The sequence below is a fragment of the Ictidomys tridecemlineatus genome, chromosome 2 (assembly GCF_052094955.1).
Source record: "Ictidomys tridecemlineatus isolate mIctTri1 chromosome 2, mIctTri1.hap1, whole genome shotgun sequence".
Lineage (NCBI taxonomy): Eukaryota > Metazoa > Chordata > Mammalia > Rodentia > Sciuridae > Ictidomys > Ictidomys tridecemlineatus.
Genome location: NC_135478.1, coordinates 3,742,403 through 3,764,573, shown reverse-complemented (window position 1 = coordinate 3,764,573; position 22,171 = coordinate 3,742,403). Strand labels below are relative to the sequence as shown.

The 22,171-nt window shown below is 49.4% G+C and overlaps 1 protein-coding gene and 1 long non-coding RNA gene across 3 annotated transcripts in view; one reads left to right on the top strand and one right to left on the bottom strand.

The window, feature by feature from the left end:
* Positions 1 to 1,716: 1,716 nt before the first annotated feature.
* LOC120891763 (uncharacterized) lies at positions 1,717 to 2,499 on the bottom strand. The gene is made up of 2 exons (XR_005736279.2): positions 2,240 to 2,499; positions 1,717 to 2,121 (listed from the first exon to the last, which is right to left on the bottom strand). It is a non-coding gene; the product is annotated as an uncharacterized LOC120891763 (long non-coding RNA).
* Positions 2,500 to 2,712: 213 nt separating this feature from the next.
* The window catches only part of Mllt1 (MLLT1 super elongation complex subunit), a 59,697-nt gene continuing 40,238 nt past the window's right edge, over positions 2,713 to 22,171 (top strand). The window contains exons 1-3 of one of the 2 annotated variants that reach the window (XM_078034465.1): positions 2,713 to 2,946; positions 11,919 to 12,099; positions 19,806 to 19,888. In XM_078034465.1, the coding sequence (XP_077890591.1) occupies positions 2,935 to 2,946; positions 11,919 to 12,099; positions 19,806 to 19,888 (276 nt within the window). In that variant the 5' untranslated portion in view covers positions 2,713 to 2,934. The remainder of the gene's footprint in view (positions 2,947 to 11,918; positions 12,100 to 19,805; positions 19,889 to 22,171) is intronic. The other variant, XM_078034464.1, reaches the window with a different exon arrangement.

Genomic DNA, 22,171 nt, shown 5'->3' with positions numbered 1-22,171 from the left:
TTTCAGATTATCAGAAGTGGAGATGAAGGTCACCTTCTAAGGTTGTGAATGAGTTTTGTTGCTCCAATATGGACTCATGGATACGTTATATGTTTATAGGGCCAAGTAGTCATTCCATATATATCTATATCTCTCTCTCTATTTTTTAACCTTTAAATCATTTTCAAATGTCCAGTTCTGTGGTGTTCAGCACATCTCCATGGCTGTGCAATCTCCATCCACCTCCAGAACTTTCCATCTTCCCAGACTGAAACTCCATCCCCATTTCTCCATCTCTTCCCCAGCTGCCTGCACCTACTGTGCTGCTGGTCCAGTCTCTATGGATGTGAAAACTCTAGGGACCTCCTATGAATGGAACTGCACAGTATTGTCCTTCTGTGACTGGCTTGTTTCATGAACTTGGAGCCCTCAAGGTTCATCCACATTGTAGCAGGTCTTGGAATTTCCTTCCTTTTAAGGCTGAATGATATTCTACTGGATGGTGGACTGCATTGTGTTTCTCCATTTAACACCTGGGTTGCTTCCTCATTATCCTTTTTGACTCTCCAAGGCATCCAGCTCCACCAGCAGGAGCCCCCGGGGATGCATTTTGAAAGTTATAGTTCAGAACATGATTGAAGGATAATTTCCCAGCTGAGTAGGGACAGGGCTTTCCGAAGCTCATCTTTGTAACAACTGTAGCTCAAAGGTTCTCCCCTGAAAGCTTCCTTCAGAGCAGATGGCTACTCTCTCCCCACTTCTGTTCCTTTTCCTGGGGTTGGGAGGTGTTCTGAAAGACCAGCCACCTCAGCCATCTGCAGCGCTGCTTAACTACTGAGTGCTGGGCAAGCACTGAGCTTCTGATTCTATAAACGGGAGAGGGAGTCAGGATCTTTATTCCTAACAGAGTTCCCAGGTGGTACTAACACTGCAGATTTGGGGACCACCTACTGATCTACTTATAGTATTCAGGTATAACGATGAAAATAAATAGTTGTACCAACATTACAGTTGCTGCTTATTTTCTCAGCATCACCTCCAATTTATTTTTGTTTCCAGCCTGACTACCCTAAATTCAAAAGGATGGTAGTGCTATCATAACAGCGATCTGGCCTTAGACAAACTTCCATTCCACTGTTTTTTGTTGTTGCTGGTCTTCAGGACAAAGCACTTGTCCCACCTAACAAAGGCTTACCTGATACTTAAATGAGAATTGGGACAAACCAAAACAAACCAAAACCACCTGATTTTTAACTATAAGAAATTATTTTAAATACATACACAGGGATCCCCTAATTGCAGGTAGAAGTCCTAAGGTTCCAAAGACTGGTGACTACCAATCCTGAGAAAGACCAGGGTATGTCCGTTTCTAACCTAAAAACCGCTGACAAGTCCCTGTGAAAATTTGTGATCCTAAAAATTAAAACCACAAGTTGGAGAGACCAATTTTATTTAAAATTTCATGCATTAGACTTTAACAATTTCTAAAAAATATAGATATATATATTTTAGTTGTTGAGACCTTTATTTTATTTATTTATATGTGGTGCTGAGAATGGAATCTAGAGCCTCACACATGCCAGGCAAGGGGTGCTACCACTAAACTACAACCCCAGCCCCCCACCCTCTGCAAAGACTTTTAAAATTTTTATTGACCCATTTGTATATACTCACCCGCACAAGGTGATGCTTCCATACAAGTATACACTGTGAATGAGAAACTTGGGGTAATCAGTATATCTGTCATCTCATATTTATTGTTTTTGTCATGAAAACGTTAAAATCCACTCTTATTGTCGCACGCAGTGCCACAAGCCTGTAATCCTAGCAATTCAGAAGGCTGAGGAAGGAGAATCGCAAGTTCAAGGCCAGCTGGGAAACCTAATGACATGTCTCAAAAATAATTCAATAAAAAGGGCTGGGGATGTGGCTCAGTGGCAAAGCACCCCTGGGTTCAATCCCCAGTACCAACAAACAAACAAACAAACAAACACTCTTCGCAATTTAGCGATATATGTCATTATTTGCTGGGCATGGTGGCATGTGCCTGTAGTTCCAGCCACTCAGGAGGCTGGGGCAGGAGGATGTCTAGGGCGCGGAAATTTGATACCCAGCCTTGGCAATGTAGCGAGATCCCAGTCTCTAAATAAATACATAAAATAAACATACAACATTATTAACTATGGTCCCCTTGGTGTGCAAAAGATACCAGAACTTATTCCCCCCGACTGAGAGAAGCAGGCTCTTTTGATTATTTTACCGAAGCACGATGTCGGCCGTTGCTACTCTTGTCCCCATTTTACAGATGCAGAGACAGATTCAGGACGAGGCGAGCACTCGCAGACTCCAGGTTGAAAATGAATCCCTAGTTGTAGAACTCATTCCATCACACAGTAGCTATTCGCAGCCGCACGACAAATGCCCCCGGGGTTCACTCCCCGGGGGCCCAAGCTGCAACCCGCGGGGCGCGGGAAAGACGCTCCCGCCTGGCTGCCTGGCCGCCTTGCGCAGGCGCGACGCGCCCGTCCCGCCCCCGCCCCCCTCCACGTGCGGCGCACACCTCGCGCTCCCCTCGGCCGCGTTCGCCTCGCGCCTCCCTCCCTCCCTCCTCCCGCCCCTCTGGTCCCGGCCTCCCATTGGCTGAGGGCTTCGTCCCTCCGACCGCAGCCCGGCAGGCCCCCACCAGGCCGGAAGTCCCGCCGTCCTAGCGGCGGTCGGTCCCGTGGATTGGCCCAGGTGGCTGTCCGTCGGGGCGGCGGGCCCGAGTCGGCGGCGGGGGCCCGCGGTCGATGAGCGGCCCGGGCTGGCGGTGGTTTCCGGTTCCGCGGGGCTGGCGGGCGGGCGGGCGGCCCGGAGCGGCGGCGCCTGACAGACAATGAGTGCGGCGGGGCGGCGTTGAGCGGCGGCGGCGGCGGCGAGCGACGCGGGGCCCGGGGGCGGGGCGGGGCGCCAGCCATGGACAATCAGGTGAGGAGCGGCCGCACCGCCCGGGCGCAGCCCGCCGGGACCCCTCCCTCCTTCCCTCCGCCCGCCCGCCCGGCCCTCCTCGGTCCCGGCCTCCCCGCGCGCCCCGCGCCCGCGCGCCCCGCTTTGTGCGCGCCCGCCGCTGCCGGGCCTTTATGTGGGGCGGGCGCGCCCCTCCCCCACCGCGCCCCCCGCCCGGCCCCGGCGGCCCAGAAGCCCCCCCGGGGCCCCGGCCTGGCCCCGCGCCGCCTGGGACGCCCCTCGGAACTCTAGTGCGACCCAGAGTCTCGGGATGCTCCAGGAGCCCCAGGTCCAGCCTGGCCCGGGACCCTTCGTGCTGCCCGTCCGAACCCCGCGGACTCTGGGGACCCCCGTTCGGCCCAGCGTCCTCTCAGACGGCTCCGGGGACCCCGTGTCGGCGCAGGAGCCCCCTCGGGCCTCTTTGGGGACTCTCCCCATATTTTGCCCGATCCTTTTCTCATTTCGGGTCCGGGACCAGCCCATGTCTCCTTTTCTCTCTGGATTCAGTAGCCTCAGACTCCCCGACCCGCTCCCTGCAACCTGCTGCCTGTTCTCCCTTCAGCCTTAACTCAGATTTGGGTGTCCCCAGAACTGCCCGCACCCCTCCTTCGCTCCTAGGCCACGGTCCCTGCCCTCCCCTGAGTATCCCTGTCCCCTTGCACCCTCGCCTGACCCCCTCATCTTCCCGCGACCCCAGCCTTCCGTCTTTTGCCACAAGAACTCAGGCCTGTTTAGAGTGTCCCTTCTCTTTGGTCTTACTTTGACCCCCCCATGCCGCCTTGGCCCCCATCTGGTTTTAGGCTATGTTCATACTCCCTGGGACCCCCGGGCCTGAAGAACCGTTTCTTGCCTTCAGTCCTACTTCTCTTAGACCAGGGCCAGAGCAGTTTCTTCTGGGACCTGACTACCTACCACCCCAACCCTTCAGACCATTGCTCTTGCCCCGCGACTTTCAATTGTGCTTCCCACATTTAATCCCTGTCCAGCTCTCTTGCCTCAATCTGGCTCCTCTCCCCGCCACTGGCCTGGCTTCTCAGTCCCAGTCTCCCCAGAACCCTAGGCCCCCCTCCTTACATTCAGGGTCTCCCACTCTACCCGAGCCCCCTGACCTGCTTACTTTTTAGCCACTACCCTTTCCCCCTCTCCACCTCATTTTTATCTCTTCCCCCCACATCTGAGAGCCTGTCCAAACCCCAGGTGGATTCCCCGTGCTCCCCAAACTCCTGGTGGCAGCTCCCCCTTCCATCTGGAAACCATCCTGCTGCCCATCCTGTTGGTTCTTGTAAACCTGAGGCCTTTCTGATCCCCAGTGTCCCCCCTTACCCAGCACTGTATCTCTTCTTCATCATCTGAGTTCCTTCTGTTCTCAAACCCAGTGTCACTCCTGCTCCCAACCCGGGATCACTTCTTCATTCTCTGCTGCTGCCCTGGCTTTCAGGGGCGCAGAGCCAGGAAAGGCATTGTGGGGCTGTGGGGGTGGCAGCTGAAATCTCTGCCTTTAGCAAGGGCAGGTTGGGGCGTCCCTGGCTGCTGGCGCCACAGAGGCGGCTCTGTCTGGTGAGGCGCTGTGTGGCTGTGTGGTGTTGGGGACTGTGGGCAAGGGATCTTCCCCCTGCCAGTCCTGATGCCTGTGGCATAGGATCATTGAGGCAGGTGGCATCTCAATGATATCCTGGCACCCACTCACTGTGGCTTCCCTTCTAGCTTTGGTGTTACTCTATCAGGAGATGAGCAGAGGGCATGGCACCTGGCTGGTGGATTTGCAGTGTGGTGTCAGATGATTTCCTTTGGAGACATAGAGCCTGCTGCCTGTAATTCTTAGTGAATTAACCAAATGGAATGTCCCTTCAATGTCTGTTGTCAATGAATCTCACCCTTGGGATGTTTCTTGGCAACACAAAAGGCATAGAGTATGGCCTCTGTCCCTACTCCTTAGTCCAGGTCTTAGGCCTTTCCCCTTTTGATGGGTTGGATCCTAGATGTCTGGTGGCTGTCATGTAAGTGGGACGGTAGAAAGAGGTGATAATTCTTGCTTTGTGACAGGAAGATATAGGTCCCACTCAGGTGGTACCCCCCTTCAAGAGCTGGTACTGTCCAGGATGCCAGTCACTAGCACCTGTAGCTATTTTAAATTTAACCAGTTAAATTTAAAAAATTCAGTCCCTCAGTCACCCCAGTCACCCTTTTGAGTGCTCAGTAACTACAACTGAGTTGCCAGCTGCTTTGTGTGGCTGCCTAGAGAGAACATTTCCATCAGTGTAGAAAGTTCCATCGGGCAGCACTGGTCTTGATGGTTGCAGAAGTATTTGTAAGTGAAACCAGCCCCTGAGGGAAGGATGAGGGTCTGAAGTCTAGTTGGCCTTTCCCACCATGCTTTCATGCAGATTTTAGAGAGCTCTATCCCTATCTCTTGATGACAGTAAGACCCCTGGGGAGGCTGGAGAATGGTGTCACTTACCAAGTAGGTGAGTGTGAATCTGTGGAGTCTTGCCTGTCCCCAGACCTGTAGTGCCTCACTACAGTGGGAAACAGTGCTCCCTAGCTTCTGGAGGCTTTGATTCTTTCCTGACCTGACCTTCCCATAGGTCTTTCAGATTCAGCTAAGAAGGGGATTTCCCGTTCTGCTCTGTTGTCCCAACTTCTCCTCATTGGCATCTTTTCCCCATGGGCAGGAAAAGGTCTTTCTGGTTCTCTTTGCCCTAACCTGCACCCACATGTATGACTCTTCTGCTCTTCCCGCTCCACACCTGCCCTGGTGCTGTTGTGGCATTTGTATTTTCTTTGTAGAGGTATGAGTGAAATCTTTGCTCAGCTTACTTAGGGGTCTGGTCTGGGAGAAGTGGGTTTATCTCTGAGGCTGGGGTGTGATGTGGAATGGAGACTGAGTGGATGCTGAAAACATTGGGGAAGGATAGAGGAGTGGGTCAGTGGGGACCAGGGAGATGGGAAGTAGTGTCAGCAGCCATTTGGTCTCTTGTTCAAAAGGACCAGGGAGCCTCTCATTCACAGAGCCAGCCCTTCACAGTGGCCTGGCTTCTGAGGTGGTGACAGCCCAGTCACATCAGAAGATAGAATTGCTGCTTGCTGATTCTTTGCATGTGGGGGCTTTGCAGTGTGGATTGGAGAGTGACTGCCTTATGATGACACTCTTCCCAGAGGGAGGTTTGTTTTTGATGTTGGTGCCACAAGCAGCTCCCTAGCCAGCCATTGTGCAGGTGTAGAAATGCAGACCTAAGAAGGTCCTCACATGGGTCAAGGTCCTGGTACCTCTGCTCTTATCCCCAAACCACTTCTAGAAAAACTCAGGATTACCCAGAGTATTAACTGCAGAGTGACTAGTTTGCCTTCTACTACCAATCATAAAGGTTGGAAAGTCTCCTTGCCAAGTTTTATTCTCAAGTTGTTACATTGTAAAATACTTGAGGGCAGGCACCAGTGTCTTTTTCCCTTTGTGTCTAACACAAGGTTTCTCTCTCTTTGCCAAGTGTTGGTTAAATCAGAGCAGCCAGGAATCAGTCTGTTTGCAACCAGGCCTTCCTCCTCTGGCAACAGATGCCTTGATTAGGATTTTACACATTCAGAAAATATCACCCAAGACTGTTCCCCTTGTTCCCAGGAGACACCTGGTGCTGTGTCTGCACATCATTGGGCACCTTGTACTTTAATGTCTGGTCCCTGACAGGTGCAGTTCTGTCTTACCAGGAACCTGAACACTGAGTATTGTGGGTGTATTTGCATATCCATGTGGTTTGTACACCTGATTGTTTAGAGAGAAATTCATCAAACCCCTTCATATTCCTTTGTCATTAACCTTTTGCCCTGGGTCAGAGGAACCAGGGTAGATAGAGCCAGAAAAGGACTAGAGGTGCTGGCCACTGGCCATTGCTACAGTGATTGGCTTTGTCCCCACCTTCTGGGCAGGCATTCCTCACTTATGAGGATTGTCGCAGGGGACAATCCATTGTTTCCCTTTCTTGTATTTTAATTCAGTGGCTACCCTGAGAACCCCCAGCTAGACCTGGAGGGAGAAGGTTCTGCAAAGTGTGACTTATTTGGTCTTGTTTTACCATTCTCTGGAATTGCCCAAGCTCCATTACCTGGCCCCATCAGCATGTGTATTTGGAGCACTCGGCCAGCACCTCTGCACAACCAGGTGGTATTGAAGAGGGATAAGACTTAGCACTGTCTCCTGGGAGGGGAGCATATTGGTGCACCTGGAATTAGGTGCAGTTGTCAAATTCTGGGTGTACTTATACCAGATTCTCAGAGGAAGGGGCATTTGTTGGAAAGAATTCCCACCAGAAAATTAGAGGAAACCTTATACACTCACTGCCAAAGACCTGCCTTCTGGGTCCCAGACACAGGGCAGGGCCCAGGAGAAGCTGGCTGGCTGACCAAATCAGAAGAAAGGACCTAGAATCTGGAGCTGTCAGAAAAGGTTCTTCCTCTTTGCCAGGGGTTGGGGGTGGGGGCTTTTCAGTGTACACCTGGGAAGAGCTGTTCTCTTTAGTGGAAGGAGGCCTTGGAAGCGGCCCTCTAGGATCTGTGTGCCTGGTTTGCTGGATTTAGGATTCTGGCCCTTTGGTTCTAAGTGCCCTCTGCCAGCTGGCCAGGATGGAGGGAAGTGTCCCAGTTGAGGCTTCCTGCCCAAGCTTAACTGTCCCCAGATGGCCCCCGAGCCCTTGGGCCGCCCTGTCCACTGGCTGTCTTCTGGGTGATTTTCCAGGAGTAAAATGGTTAACACTTTCCAGGGCAGACCTGGAACTTTCCCTTTGTTCTGGGCTTTTGTTGGGGAGTGGGCATCGAGGTGAGTCCCAAATATGCAGGAAGTGGTAGTCACAGGTTGAGCCCCTTGGGGTTGCCCTCCATTCTGAGAGTTCCAAAAGTGGGCTCCAGGTAGCAGGTTGTCCTGATGCCTGTGAGGGACACAGATGTTGAGACATCTGTGTGGGATACTGGAGGTGGGGGGTGGGGACAGCTGCTGGCAGGTGAGGTTCCCTCATTCCAGGAGAGTCTGGAGCTTAACCTGAGCAGCTGGCCTCTCTGCCAGGCCACCCTCCTTGAGAACCAGCTGGTTGGTTTGCTTCAAATCTTTGGTTCTGATGGCCATGGAGGGAGTCCAGGTGGAGTAGAGGAAGGAGGGGATGTTAACAGTTGACTCTGGAATTGGCTTAACTGTGGTAATAAATTATCATGACTTGACCCATCAGGGTAGTTGGCCAGGGCTCAGCTTGCTGGCTCCAGTGAATGTGGCTCTAATGTTTTACTGAATCAATGCTTCCTTTTTTTTAAAACAGTGGAACAGAATCTGTGTTATCCCACTCTCTTTATTTCTTAGCAGATTCCAGCATTCAGGGGAGTGTGCAGGAGGTTGGGCCAGGGAGCCTTGAATCTGTCCACCAAGTCTCTGACATGCCCTTAACCAAGGGTGTTCAGTCTGCAGTTGGCGCCAGCCCCTGGGGCATAGATGTCGCTGGGTGGTGCTTTGGGCACCGCCAGCCGGCTGCGAAGATTACCCATCACTGCCTCGGAACCTTCCTGTTTACTTTGGCCACTGCAGCGCAGTTTTGGCGCCTACACTCTCCCCCTCTCTGATGAAGCTGTGGTCCATTCTTTCACAATAACTGCTCTGCTGCTGGCATGCCCTGGGTGGGAACTTCATGTCATCAAAAATGCTGGGAAGCCAGCCGAGGGCTGAGTAGCTGGATTGGTGCATAACTGATTCCGAGGAGACTGTCATCATGCAGGAGTGAACTCGAGGGAAGCAGAATTCATTCTCCATATAGCGTTGTTGTCATTTTCACCTGTGACCTTCACAGCCATTCTCAGTGTGGAAGCAGGTTGGGTAAAGAGGTAGAGGTCAGTGGGTGTGAGGTGTACACAGTGATTACAGCCCACTAGGGGTCATGGGGATGCTACTTGGGTTGAACATTCTCCATATTTAGCACTATTCACATAGATGCTTGTGGTTGGTTTGAGTGTTACTTATTTGTCCAGATGGTTATTCCTCATCTCTGGTTTTTGCTGGAGTGTTTCGCCTTGTGTGTTCCCCAGGTGCCCGGGCTGTGTGAGTGCGCTGACCTCCCATTTGTCTCTCTACTTAGTCACCGGCCCTCTGTGTGTGTCCCAGGAGTACTGAATCTCTTCACCCAGGGCTCTTGCCGGTTTCCCTTTTCAGGTTCTGTTTTCCTCTTTCTGGCCTCTCTGGTTGCCTCCTAGCAGGCTGCCATGGCCCTTGTTTGCTTCTTTCCCTTTCCTTCCTGTAGCCCTGGCCATACACAGATCACCGGAGGATTTTACTCAGATACCATTCCCCATATCCATCATCCATTTATATAGTCCATTATCATCCCTGTTGTGTCCAATCTGGACTCCACTCTGTGTCAGCCCCTCCCTCCAGTGTCCTAAGTGAGTTACTGCTCTCTTTCTGGAAGCCCCAAAGGGACCATCACCCTGAGCCAGGGGAACTCCTTCTGCCCCATTTCTTTTTTTAAAAATTAATTAATTTTTTAAATTGACAAAAAATTGCCCTGTTTCTTACACCAGGCTGCCCAGTGCCTGGAACCACAAGTCTCTTGCCAGCTCTACACACACTGGAGCCACCCGTCCTTATCTGCCTCTTGGCCCTTCCTTCTTGGATGGTGCTCCTCAGAACTGTTCGATGTAGAAGGTCCTCTGGCTAAATTAATCCAGTATTGTTGATGCACTGTGTACTATGCTTCCAGGATAGAGGCGACAAGGATGAACAAGATGTCCCTCTTGTTGGAGACTTCTCAGGGGCATGAGGGGGACAGCAGGAAATAACCCAGAAAGAATTGGCCACAGACTTCATTGATGATTGGTTCTGGCACAGTGATCAAAGGGGCCCTGGAGGAAATAGTCTTTGAGTTGGGACTTAAGGGATGAGTAGAATTTTGACAAGAAGAGAAATGAGTTTAAGGTATTCCAGGCTGTGGGGTGGAGGAAATGCACACAGATGGGTGGGTATTCCTGGAGTGTTTGGGGCTGGCCAGCCCTGTGATGGAGCTGGAACACAGAGTGTGCATTTCATTTCCTGTGTTTTCTCAGTCCTGGGATTCTTTAAGACACACCACTGACTACTGTAACAGCTTACGTGTGTGTGCCCAGGAATGCGCATGTGTGAACATGCATACAGAGTGGGAGGCCCTCAAAACCTGAAATTTACACATCTGGACTGCCTTGGATTCTGACTTCAAAAATAATATTAAAGTGTGAAAAAGAGAGCACTTTTTAAATATTTGGAAAGAAACAGGTGGAAGGCAGGAGAAGTGCCTGGAGCTTGCACTCCATTCTGATGGGGTTGGCAAACTGTGGGATGAGGGCAGAGGGGAGGAGACCAGCTAGGTGGGGGCAGGCTCACTCAGCCAGTGGTGAGGTCTGAACAGAGGCAGGTGCCTCGGATTGCACACAGTCACTTAGAAAGAAGGTGAAAGGTGATATGGGAGTTCTGGAGTCCAGGGCAGGGGAGGGTGGCTCCAACTGGGAGGCTGGTAGAGCCCAGTGAGTGGGAGTGTCACACAGGCAGCTTCGGACTTGCCCTTCATGTCTCTCCTCCTTATCTTGGTACTTACAAACAAGTGTCCACTTGGCCTCTGCTTCATTCTGTAACATTCTTGTATTTGATACTAGGTGTCAGGGTTGTGTCTGGGGAGGTTTTTGCAAACTAGAGTGGATATTTACAGTAGTTCCACTGGTAATCAGCCTAGACATTAAGAGTGCTTTCAAGGATTGTGGCTTTGTGTTCAGTGGAGGGGGACTGGCCTCATCTGCCTTGTAGTTCAGGAAACAATGCCAGGCACGTGAACGGCAGGGAGCTCCGCTGCCAGCAGCCAGTCTACCTGGGTCCTTTCAGCAGGTGGCTGTACACTTGCTTCCTCCTGCCTACTGGGAACTGTCCTTGGTTCTTTTGAAACCAAAAAACAGTGTTTAGGGATGACTTAGGGGAGCAAGAAAGGCCCCTGCCCTCATATAGAGTGCATGAAAATGAAAGTGTGAGTGCTGTGCCCTGGCCAGGGAGGCAGGATAGCAGAGTAGTCAGGGGAGTGGCCCTTGGCTACACAGACCCAGTCTCAAATCTGAGGCTGCTCCTTACCTTGCAAGTGCCACTTAACAACTTACTGTCAGAGTCTCAGTTTCCTCATCCACAGAATTGCAGTCTGGGTTGCACATCTGTATTCAGTGATATCTCACTTGGGAGGAGCTGATGGTAGGGGAGAGCAGGTGGACAGCAATCAGCAAGATGGTTTCTGATGGTTTCTTGAGAAGAATGAAATAGGTAGCAGGGCATGGTGGCACCCTCCTGTAATCTTAGCTCAGGAGGCTGAGGCAGGAGGATCGCAAGTTCGAGACCAGCCTTAGCAACTTAGTGAGGCCCTGACTCAAAAATAAAAAGGGCTGGGAATGTGTCTGTGTCTCTGTGGTGAAGCACCTCTGGATTAAATCCTCAGCACTCTCCCCCCCCCCCCCGCCCCCAATAAGTGATGTAGAATGTCAAAGTGCTATTGGCTTGGGCCATTAGGGAAGCTTCCCTGCAGAGGTGACAGCTGAGTCTTGAGTGATGAAAAGGAGCTAGGGTACTAAGTCTAGAAGAAGAGCTCCTGCAGGTGCCAGGGCCTAGAGGCAGGAGTCAACTGAGCTGAGAGGAAGACCAGAGACGAGGCTGTGCAGGTAGAGCAGAGGACCTGAAGGCAGATGAAGGACACACAGGCCCTGTGCCACTTGCTGAGGAGCCAGAACTTGTGGGGCCCTCAGCTCAGTGCTGGTGCCCTGGAAGCACTGAAGCATTCATGTTCCCCTCCCTAGCTTGGAAACCTGTTTCTCTGCTTGGAGGCTTTTACTGAGTGTGCCTGTGGGTGAGGGGGCAGGACATTTCTGCATAGTGCCTTGCTTTGAGCTTTGTACTGACCTGTTCCAATCTCTCTCCCTGCCCCCAGTGCACCGTTCAGGTCAAGTTAGAGCTGGGGCACCGTGCCCAACTGCGCAAGAAGCCCACCACGGAGGGGTTCACCCACGACTGGATGGTGTTTGTTCGTGGCCCAGAGCAATGTGAAATCCAGCACTTCGTAGAGAAGGTGATCTTCCGGCTGCACGACAGCTTCCCCAAGCCCAAACGTGGTGAGTAGCCCCCGCCTTGAGTTAGGAATGCTAACCTACCCAGCGTTCCTTCTCCAAAGGCTGTCCCTGCCTCCTGGAATTTGGGACCCACATGCCCATGTATTGTGTCAAGATGGAAGGAAAGTGTTCTGTAGCAAGTGCTGGGGGTGGGGAGCTGCCCAGCCAGGCTGATGTTGAGGTAGTCCTCAGCCTCCTCCTCCACACAGTGCACCAGACTCTTCTCCAACTGTCGAGTCAGTCACAGGGGAATGGAAAGAAAGTGGTGACTGTTGTTATCATTTAGATGGCAGCCAGGTGGTGAGTAATCAGGACATTGCTCACTGGGCCTGAGTTGGATTAGGGTGCCATTCTAAGAGTTCATAGTATGTGGAGTAGAAAAAAGAAAAGGAGTTCCGGTCATCCTATCTTGACTCCCCTACCCAGTCCCACATAGGTTGCTGCTTGTTAAACATGAGTGCCCCTTTTGTGTACCCCACCCATGTCTCCACCTGTGACAGTGTGGCCCTGGCCTTTCTACAGGACATGGTCTGAAGAAACAGAATTGGGAATTAACCCTCTTTATGATCAGAGATGGCTTTCTTGGAAAGGACCCTGGGCATGGCTTTGTTGGGAAATCTGGGGACAAGGTTGGTCTCTTCTGAGTGTTTTGGGGGGCTAGAGCTGGTTTTCTCATCATCCAGTTCCCAGTGTGAGGCTCAAGGCCTGGCACATTATGGGGGGTACAATACTTTTTTCCCTCCAGTGCTGGGGATGGATCTAGGGCCTTGTGCATGCTAGGCAAGTGCTCTCCCACTGAGCCACATCCCAGCCCCCAATAAATATTCCTCGAACAGGTGTGTTCAAGGGGAACTGCTGTGCTGGGGGGTGGGGAGCTGCTGCAGGGCCACCCCTGATCCCTCCACCTGCAGTGTAGGCGTTCCAGGGCACAGGAGTGGTTTAGAAAGCTTGCCTGTAAGAGGCTAGCTGTCGAGCAGGGAGTGAAATGCCACAGAAGTAGAAACTGCACTTTGAAAGGACATGCACTTGACATCGCTAACAGCAGCATTTCTTTTTCTTATAGTTTCTTCAGTATTCAGCCACTCCTTTCCCTCCTCATTTTTGCTTTGTCTTCACCTTCTCCCTTTTTTCTTTATTCCTAGCCTTTTAGAAGATGGCAGATAGGGTTACTGACAACAGCAAATACTCAGCACTTTTTAATAAAAAGAATATGAGCCATGGGCTGGGGCTGGGGCTCAGTGGTAGAGCGCTTGCCTACCATGTGCAAAGCCCTGGGTTCGATCCTCAGCATCACATAAAAAATAAACAAGTAAAATAAAGGCATTCTGTCCATCTACAGCTACAAAAAAAAAAAAAAAAAAAGAGCCATTTGCATAGCACATAGCCATTTGCATAGCACTTCCTGCTGGGCTGTCCATAGGTAGGGTCCAGGCTTCTTCTCACCATGTTGTGCTTTTATAGATGGTGACAGAGTCTTAAAGGGCCAGGTCAGCTGCTCATGCTTTAAAGTGGGTGGGAGGAGGTTAGCAAACTGCCCTTGGTCTGCAACCAGCCACTGCTGGTTTAATTACTGGCATAGCCAGACATTTGTCCAGGTGTTACCTGTGATGCTGGTAGAGCATAAGCTGAAGCTGCCTCCCTTTCTCTCCTCTGGCAGTATCCACTGCATTCTCCTTCTCCCTCTCCCTTGTCCTCTCCCCTTCTTCCTGTGCTTGGAGCATGGGGACCAACCCAGGATGATGGTTTGTGTCTGCTTGGAAGCTATTTTCTCTTCAGTTCCCACCATGCATGCCCAAGTAGTTCCTAGAAGTCATGTAGTAATGATTTGCATTCATCGTGCTTTTACTCCATGCCTGGTGTCATACCTTGTGTTCCTGGTGACAGACCTGCAGCCTGGGGCCTCTCAGGATTCCTGGGAGGAAGACATGGAAAAAGGTGCAACAGAGCAGGCCAGGCATCTGCCTGAGTACACATTCTCAGGTCCCTGAAAGATGGAGTGGTTGGTGACGCTCATTCCCCTACAGTGTCAGTTTGTGGCTACCCTTCTATTAGTGGCTGAGACCTGTTTGTTGCAGTCTGTCTGGGTGTCTAGTACAGGGCAGCTGCTTCAAATGTATCTCAAGAGAACTGCTGAGGTCATCAAGTCTATCAAAGACAAATACCCAGTTCACTCTGTTGCACTGAGAGAAATTGTGTCAGAGTATATCTTTCCAGTTTTCAATGAAAAGTAGATCAACTCTTAAGAGTGGGGGGTGAATACCTCTGGAATGGTATTTCATATATTTAAAAAGTATCTTTCACATCAAATACACTTTCATTATAACAATTGAATAGGGCAGAAATGGTTGAGGTAGGGAGTGGTAGATTCCCATCTCCTCCCCCAATCTTACTACCCTACCAGCAATCTTTCTAACCTTTTCCAGAGTGTGTGCTTTTTTTTTTTTTTTAAAGGAGAGAGAGATTTTTTAGGTGTAGATGGACACAACACAATGCCTTTATTCTTATGTGGTCCTGAGGATCGAACCTTGGTCCCGCCTGTGTTCTACCCCTAAGCCACCCAGCCCCTAGAGTGTGTTCTTAACACCAGCTGATTTGCTAACTATTTCTTGATTTGTTTTTCAAATGTAAATGATGTTTATTGATTTACCAGCATGAAATTGGAACTTATCCCAAAATACCTCTATTTCCCCACCATCCTTTCTACATTGTTTATAGTTAAATGATTTGCTTTTCATTCTTTTTATGGCTTTTTTTGTTTTGTTTTTCACGCTGGGAATGGAACCCAGGGCCTTGCCCATGCTCAGGATGTGCTTTTCCACTCCTTTTCCCAGCTGCTTCTTTGTGACTTTGCATGATGAGGTGAGAACCTGGCCGTGCTTACCTTTGGGTTCTTTCACAGATGGAACCCGTGGTCCTTTTGGGACATCCTCTCCCTGCTGAGTCTGAATTGTAGTCTCTTTCCCCAACACATCTACATAGCCTCATGTTGCTGAGCTTGTTCATTTTTCTCCTTAGCACCATCTTAACATATTTATTTATCTCCTCCCTTACCTGCAAGTAGAAGTTCTGTCTATTTTGTTTGTTTCTCTGTCCCCAGTGCTTGCTAGGATGCTGTGGTCCTGTACCAAGTACTTATTGAATGAATGAGTAAATGAAAAGGACCTGATCAAGGGCCCTGCCTCTTCTTGAGCTTCCTTCACCCTTCTGTTGAGGGTAGCTCTTGACATGGTTAAGTTTGTTGAGCTGAAACTCAGATCATCATTCCCTGATGGGAGAGTGTCTCTGAAAAATGAATCAGCACATGGTGAGATGTCAGGGTTTCTTTCCCCCTCACCGTGTCCCTAATTTCTAGCTCTAAAGCCCTCAAGGTCAGAATCGGTTCTTTTCAGCATTTTGGGTTAAACTTGGGGCTATGATTTTTTTTTTTTTTTTTTTTTTTTTTTTTTTTTTTTTTTTTGAATTTTAACATTTATTTATTTTTTCTTAGTTCTCGGCGGACACAACATCTTTGTTGGTATGTGGTGCTGCTGAGGATCGAACCCGGGCCACACGCATGCTAGGCGAGCGCGCTACCGCTTGAGCCACATCCCCAGCCCGGGGCTATGATTTTTTGAGTAACTGTTTGCAGCTGCTTTTTGTTTTGTGTCTTTAGCACATCTTCCTTTTCTCCTGTCTTGACCATGTCACTTGTCTTTGTCTGGTGGAGTGTTGTTTTGGTCTTTTTCTTTACTCTGAGCATTCTGTGTGCTTCCCTTTGCCTTCTGCCTCTAATCAGATTGGCTTCTCTCTGGCTCTCACGCTGGCCCTTTTCTTCACTGCGCTCCTTGGGGGGATTTGATTTGTTCCTCTTTGTTTTGGTTATTTTCTCCTTTTAGTAGTATAGTTTCTCAAGTGCTGTCCCAAGAGGCTCATTACTTAAGAAGTTCCCTAGGAAAGCTATATGGGAAGGGACCTCTTTGAGTCCTTCTCTTCTTGCAGCAGAGTGATGGTGGGGTTGGGTGTCACATGCTGGATGAGAATTACTGGAATTATATGGATTAGAACTCTGAAAGCGTCCTTCATCCCTCTGAAGAGTCTGAGGCTGTGGGTCTGGGTACTGCTGCTGTGTCCTGTTTTTCTTTCCAGAAGCATTTAGGATGTTTCATGTGACATGTTTCTGGGATTTTTGTTACTGTTGTTCAGTGTATTATGACATTTTGGTGTCTTTATTTTAGCTCTGGAAAGTTATCTACACCTGGGACAGTTTCCTTCCATCTGTGTATTTCTTTTTTCTTCTTTTTGGATGCTCATCATTTAACTTCCCTGGGCTTAAATCTTTCATCTGTAAAATGAGAAAAATTGCATCTTCTTGTAAGATCATCGTGAGCAGTAAGTGAGCTGAGGTGAGCACTGCATAGTTGATGCTTAGAAATGGCAGCCGCTGTCAGCGGGATCATTTAATCTGCTGAATCATTTCTTCATGTCTCACTTTTTTAACAAAATATGTCTTTTTGTTCTGCTTTCCTTTAATTTCTATTCATCCAATTGAATTGAAAAACAGTGTATATTTGTAATATCGTCTTTTTTTTTTTTTTTTTAGTTATAGATGGACACAGTATCTTTATTTACTTTTATATGGTGCTGAGGATGGAACCCAGTGCCCCACACATGCTAGGCAAGTGCTCTACCACTGAGCTACAACCCCTGTAATATCTTCTTAAGAGCCCATTCCTATTTTTTAATTTGCCCCTTCGAATGTATCTTGTTTTTAAGGTGGGCAAGATGGCATGTGTCTGTCACATCAGTCACTTGGGAGACTGAGTCAGGGGATTGCTTGAGCTGAACTCAAGAGTTTGGGGGACACCGTGGCCCCCTCCAAACTAAAAAAAAAAAAGTATAGATTTTTCTGGCTGTCCACGCAGGAATGGTGTAGAAGTAAACTTAGGGCTAGGCGGCTAGTGAGGTGCTAGGAAGTATTTCTTGTTGAGAGGTGTAGCATGTGGGCCAGGGGCTGCATTCTTGGGCAGTTTATAAGTTTGAAGGCCCGTTTGATAGTGGTTGGTGACAGGTGAGCCTTGGGAGAGGAGCCAGTTTCCTTCAGATCCTTGGGTGAGTGTTGGGCAACCTGGGTCCCTGACTGTGGGGCACTGGAGAGGTGCAGATTTAGGGATGCATCAGAAGTCTGTGTGGGTGAGCTATATCTGAGTTCCCTGTCCAACATCTCCAGCAACCTGTCCAAGGAGCCAAAAAAGACAGGCTGGAATGGAGATTTGGTTGTAAGCCATCTGGGACAATTCTCCCCAGGCTGAAGATTCTCCCTACTGATCCAGATTGTCCAGCAGGCAGGACTGCTCCTGCCTTACCCAGTTTGAAAGTGACAACAAGGGGCTGGAGGTAGTCTTGTGGCTTCTGTTGTCCTCTAAGTTCCTGACACTGTCAGACCATGAGCAGTGGACTGGAGGAATGGAGGAGTGAGCCAGGTGTAGTTACTGCAGTTGGTAGCAGCAGTGGTTTACCTGCAGAGCCTGGTGTCAGTGAAGTGGTTAGAGTGCCTGGCAGAGGTGGTTGTTATAGACTTTAGTAGGTCACTGCATGGAGGTGAGTGTTAGGACTATTGTAGGGACAGGGCAGGCAGTTGGAGGGGAAGAAGCGGCAGCCAGGGGATTGGAGAGTGATGGCATTGGTGTGGAGCTGGGCCCTAAGGGAACCGGGGGCTGCATCAGGGGGACAGTGGAGGTGGGTAAGAAGGAGCCTTGGTATCACTGACCCCTGTGCCAGTTTTTGCAGCTCCAGGTTTCAGGAGCCACAGGCTCCTCTAGTTTGCCTTTCCCTCCCTGTAGTTTGCAGACTGGGTTCCATGCGAGGCTGGCTGTTTAGCCCTACCTTCAAGGGTCCCTAGTCACTCCAGGCTTGCCCTCCCTGCTTGCCAAGTTTGTTTCTATATATACATACAAGGTTGATATTTGAGAGCCTTTTCTCTTTTTTTGAAAGAAAAGTCTTTTTTTTCCCCCTCTTACATTGAGAATTGAACCCAGGGGAGCTCTACCCCTGAGCTTTATTTTCAGTCCTTTTTATTTATTTTGAGACAAGTTCTTGCTCAGTTGCCCACGTTGCCTTTAACTTGTGATCCTCCTGCCTCAGTCTCTCTAGTACCTGAAATTGTAGGTGTGCACCACCACACCCAGCTAATTAAGGTTTAAATGTCATGTTTCATTATGTTTCACTGTTTTCTAGCAAATTCTGGGGCCCACTAAAGAATTAACTTACTTATGCAGATATGTGCACGTAAAAGTTTTTTTTTTTTTTTTTTAAACAATTGATATTCTAAAATGAAGTATGCCAGACAGAGAAAGGTAAACACTATGTGATATCACTTATATGTGGCATCTACAGTAGTCCAACTCAGAGAAGCCGATTGGGGTGGGGGCCCAGGGCTAGGGACAGGGTATAGGGTGGTGGTGGTCAACTAAAGCAATCTTTAGTAGAATCTGATTGTTGTTGGTACTGTATTGTGTGCTTAACATTGCTCAGAGAGTAGGTCTTCATTAAATATTCTTAGGAAGAGAAAAACAATCAAAGGGCAGGAGGAAGCTCTGGGAGGTGAAGGAATGCCTCTGGCCTTGGTAATGATGGTGGCTTTATAGACTTACCCCAAACTCACTGAAATATGTCATTCAGTATGCAAACTTCACATATCTTTCCGACCTCAGGGAAGTGGTTAAAAAACCTCACAAGCAATTGGCAGGATTCTTCCTTTCTCCCAGGAATGATAGCCTCTGGAGAGGGAGGGATGGAGAATAAGGGATTTGATCTTTATGTCTTGATTTTAGTTAAAAGCAGGGGAATTGGGCTGGGGATGTGGCTCAAGCGGTAGCGCGCTCGCCTGGCATGCGTGTGGCCCGGGTTCGATCCTCAGCACCACATACCAACAAAGATGTTGTGTCCGCCGAGAACTAAAAAAGATAAATATTAAAAAAAAAAAAAAAAAAAGCAGGGGAATAGTATATTCATGGTATTTGTATAATGTCTGTAGAAATGTGGAAACATGGATGGATTTTTAAAAAATTTTTTAAATTTACCATGTTTTTAAGATTTTATTTATTTTAAACATGAATGGTTTACTTTGAATGAAATTATAGGTATATATAATTTTATATATATTTTACTGTTTGTTTCTTCCCTTTTTTTTTTTTTAATTTTTGGGTTAATTAGGCTGGCTGTTCAAATGGCTTGGACTGTTCTCATTTGGTGCTAATGTAGAACCCAGGAGCAGACCCTCTGAGATCCTTCCTGCATATCCTGTGTGCCTGTCCCTGGCACAGAGGAGGGTGTGTGCACATGGTATAGCCAGTGATGAGGAGGTCAGGACTGTTGGGTGCTCCTCACTGAAGAGGCTGAGGCTCCAGGTCTTTCATACCTGAGTCAGTTGAACTTGTGCAGCCTTCTCTGGCAGGAGAAAGTGCCTAGAAGACAGAGTCTTGTGCCCCTTCCTACTCTGTCTGCTGGATGTTCCAGTGGTCCATTCACCTTTTTCCTGTCCAGCTCTGCCCCCTTTTATTTCCCAGGCACCTTTTGGCATGCAATTTTCCTGACTTCCCTGGGGGAGCACGCCCTCCTGAAAAGCTGCCTTCAGAAGGAGGGAGGACAGCAGAGTGGGGGAGCTGCTACTGCTGCTTGTTGGGCCTTTGGAAGAGCAGGAGGCTGATGGATGGTTTTCCCTTTCTTTTTAGTGTGCAAGGAGCCCCCCTACAAAGTGGAGGAGTCGGGGTACGCTGGCTTCATCATGCCCATCGAGGTGTACTTCAAAAACAAGGTAGGATCTTCCAGAGCAATGAGCAGGATGTGCATCCCATTAGAGACCCCTAGGAGAGGATACCACAGGCAGCTCACAGGGAGGAGACAGAAGTAGCTTGTGCAGATAATATGCATTGCAGACACTGCCAGTGAGCATGTGCTGGTGTGGAGTTCTGCAGTTTTCCTGGGGCCCCAGATGGCCTCCTTGGAAATTGAGTAAGCATGACATGTCCTGATGGGCGGGTTCTGTGAGGGTCCTGGAGGGTCATTCACTGGGCCATATGTGGTGAGAGAGAGCTGGAAGTAGTCTCGATGTCACAGCAGCGACTAGGTGGGGTAGTTATATGCCTCTTCTGAGTAGGACCTTGATGACCCTCACGGGAAGGACTTCTTAATACTGTTCATGAATGAAGTAAATTACAAGTGTAATAGGTATAGAGAGGACTTACATGTGTCATCAATGTCAGCAAGGGTAATATGGACGGGAGGATTCCAGGAGATTTTTTTCCCCAGTATATTTTAAAATTATTTTTAAGTTGACATAAATGTGCTTTTATTTGTGGGGTACAATGTTATAATTTGAGACATGTTTACAATGTATAGTGATTAAATAGGAAAATTAGCATTTTCTTCTCCTTGGATGTTATTTCTGTGTGTTGGGAACCTTCAAGCTCTTCTAGTTGTTTTTCAGTGTGTAACAAACCATAGACTACCATCTCTGTGCTATGCTATGCAATGTTAGGGCTTTTATTTTCCCAGTCTGTAGTTTCTAAACTTTTTTTTTTGCTCTGTAATTGAAAAAAAGAGGCTACCCTGCAGCCTGCTTTTGATGCTCACAGGTGCCACCAAGGGGCCAGTGGTGGCATTTCCTGGCTCAGGCCATTCTGGCTGCTCTTCTGCAAATTGCAACTAGACTGTCTTTCAAGGAGTAGGTCTCTGGCTGTTGGGTATCGCCCACTTTGCTGTAAAGAGTTCCTTTGTTTATACCCACTGGGAAGCAGGAGTCAGGAATCACACTGTTTTACAGACTACCTGGCCTTAGGGCGCTCTCAGGTGACACTTAGGTGTGCCACCCCACTGGAGCCCAGTGGCAGGTGTGACTCAGCCAGGTTTCAGGTACAAAGCCTCCTGAAATCTGAAATGCTGTTCACAGACACCTGGTTTGTTCTGTGACATTTGTGGGATGGAGACCACAGAAGCTGGTGACCAGACCTCATGGCAGCAGAGCTGAGCCAGTCTGCAGGTAGACTCCTTAGGTCCCAGGGGCAAGTCCCCTGGCAGACCTGCACCCAGCTTCTCAAGACCCCTCAGTGAATGTGTGGAGGAGGAGCAACCCCATTAGCCACTTTTGGGGTAGTTGAAGGCCGGAGTCCTTCTGCTGAGTGCTGTTATCTTGGCATTCTTCAGGGTGTGGCAGGGGACAGAATCTCTGGGACTGGTCAAAACTTCCCTGGTTTGACTAAAAGTACCTTTGAGGTCAGAAGCAGTTGGAGTCCCATGAATCTGTGGGCTTTTGTGTTTCTGACACTTATGGTCCCTGGCACCTTGACCTTCCTCTCCCTACCGAGGGCTGAACATGTAGCCAGTTAGGGCTGCTGAGGTGGACACTGATTCCTGGAGCCCTTTCACCTGGCCCAGGGGACCCTGTGTCCTGAGAATGTCATCTCTGCTAGGCTGGAGAGCCCTGGCCAAGCCGTCTCTTCTAGAGCAAGACACTCAGTGCTAGCACAGAGGCCCCTGCTGGAATCCTCTTGGCCCTTGGTGTGGCCTCTACAGTTTACTGTAGGCCTGTTGCTGTGCCTGGTCTGCTGATCTCTGTGGGAGGGAGAACGTATGTGGTGTCTGTGTGGTACCAACCGAAGGAAGGTAGACAGGTCTTAGTTGCCTCATGGGCCCAGCGTCCCCAGATTCTTGATGAGCCAATCAGAGCCCTTTGTAGCAGAGAGGAGTGCTTCACACTTGTGACCCAGAAAGCTGCAGTCTCCTTTACCTACCTACTCCTAGCAGGAGTCTGCTGCTTTCCTTCTTATATGGCTGCCCACCAGGAACTGGTCAAGGTTCGTGCTTGCCACAGGACATAGTCGGTTTGGTGTTCTCATTTCTGAGGTTGCCATCTGCTGAGGATGGAGGCCCCAGCAGACTTGGCCTGGTGTCCTCTGTTCTTCAGCACATGCAGTAGTGGGGACAGTGGAAGGAAGTTCACCTCACTGGGGGAGAGTATTTCAGCACCTCCATGCTTGGTACTTGGGAGGAGGCCACTCCTGCCCCTTTTCTTTGTTTTGGTCCATGTTCCAGAGCATCC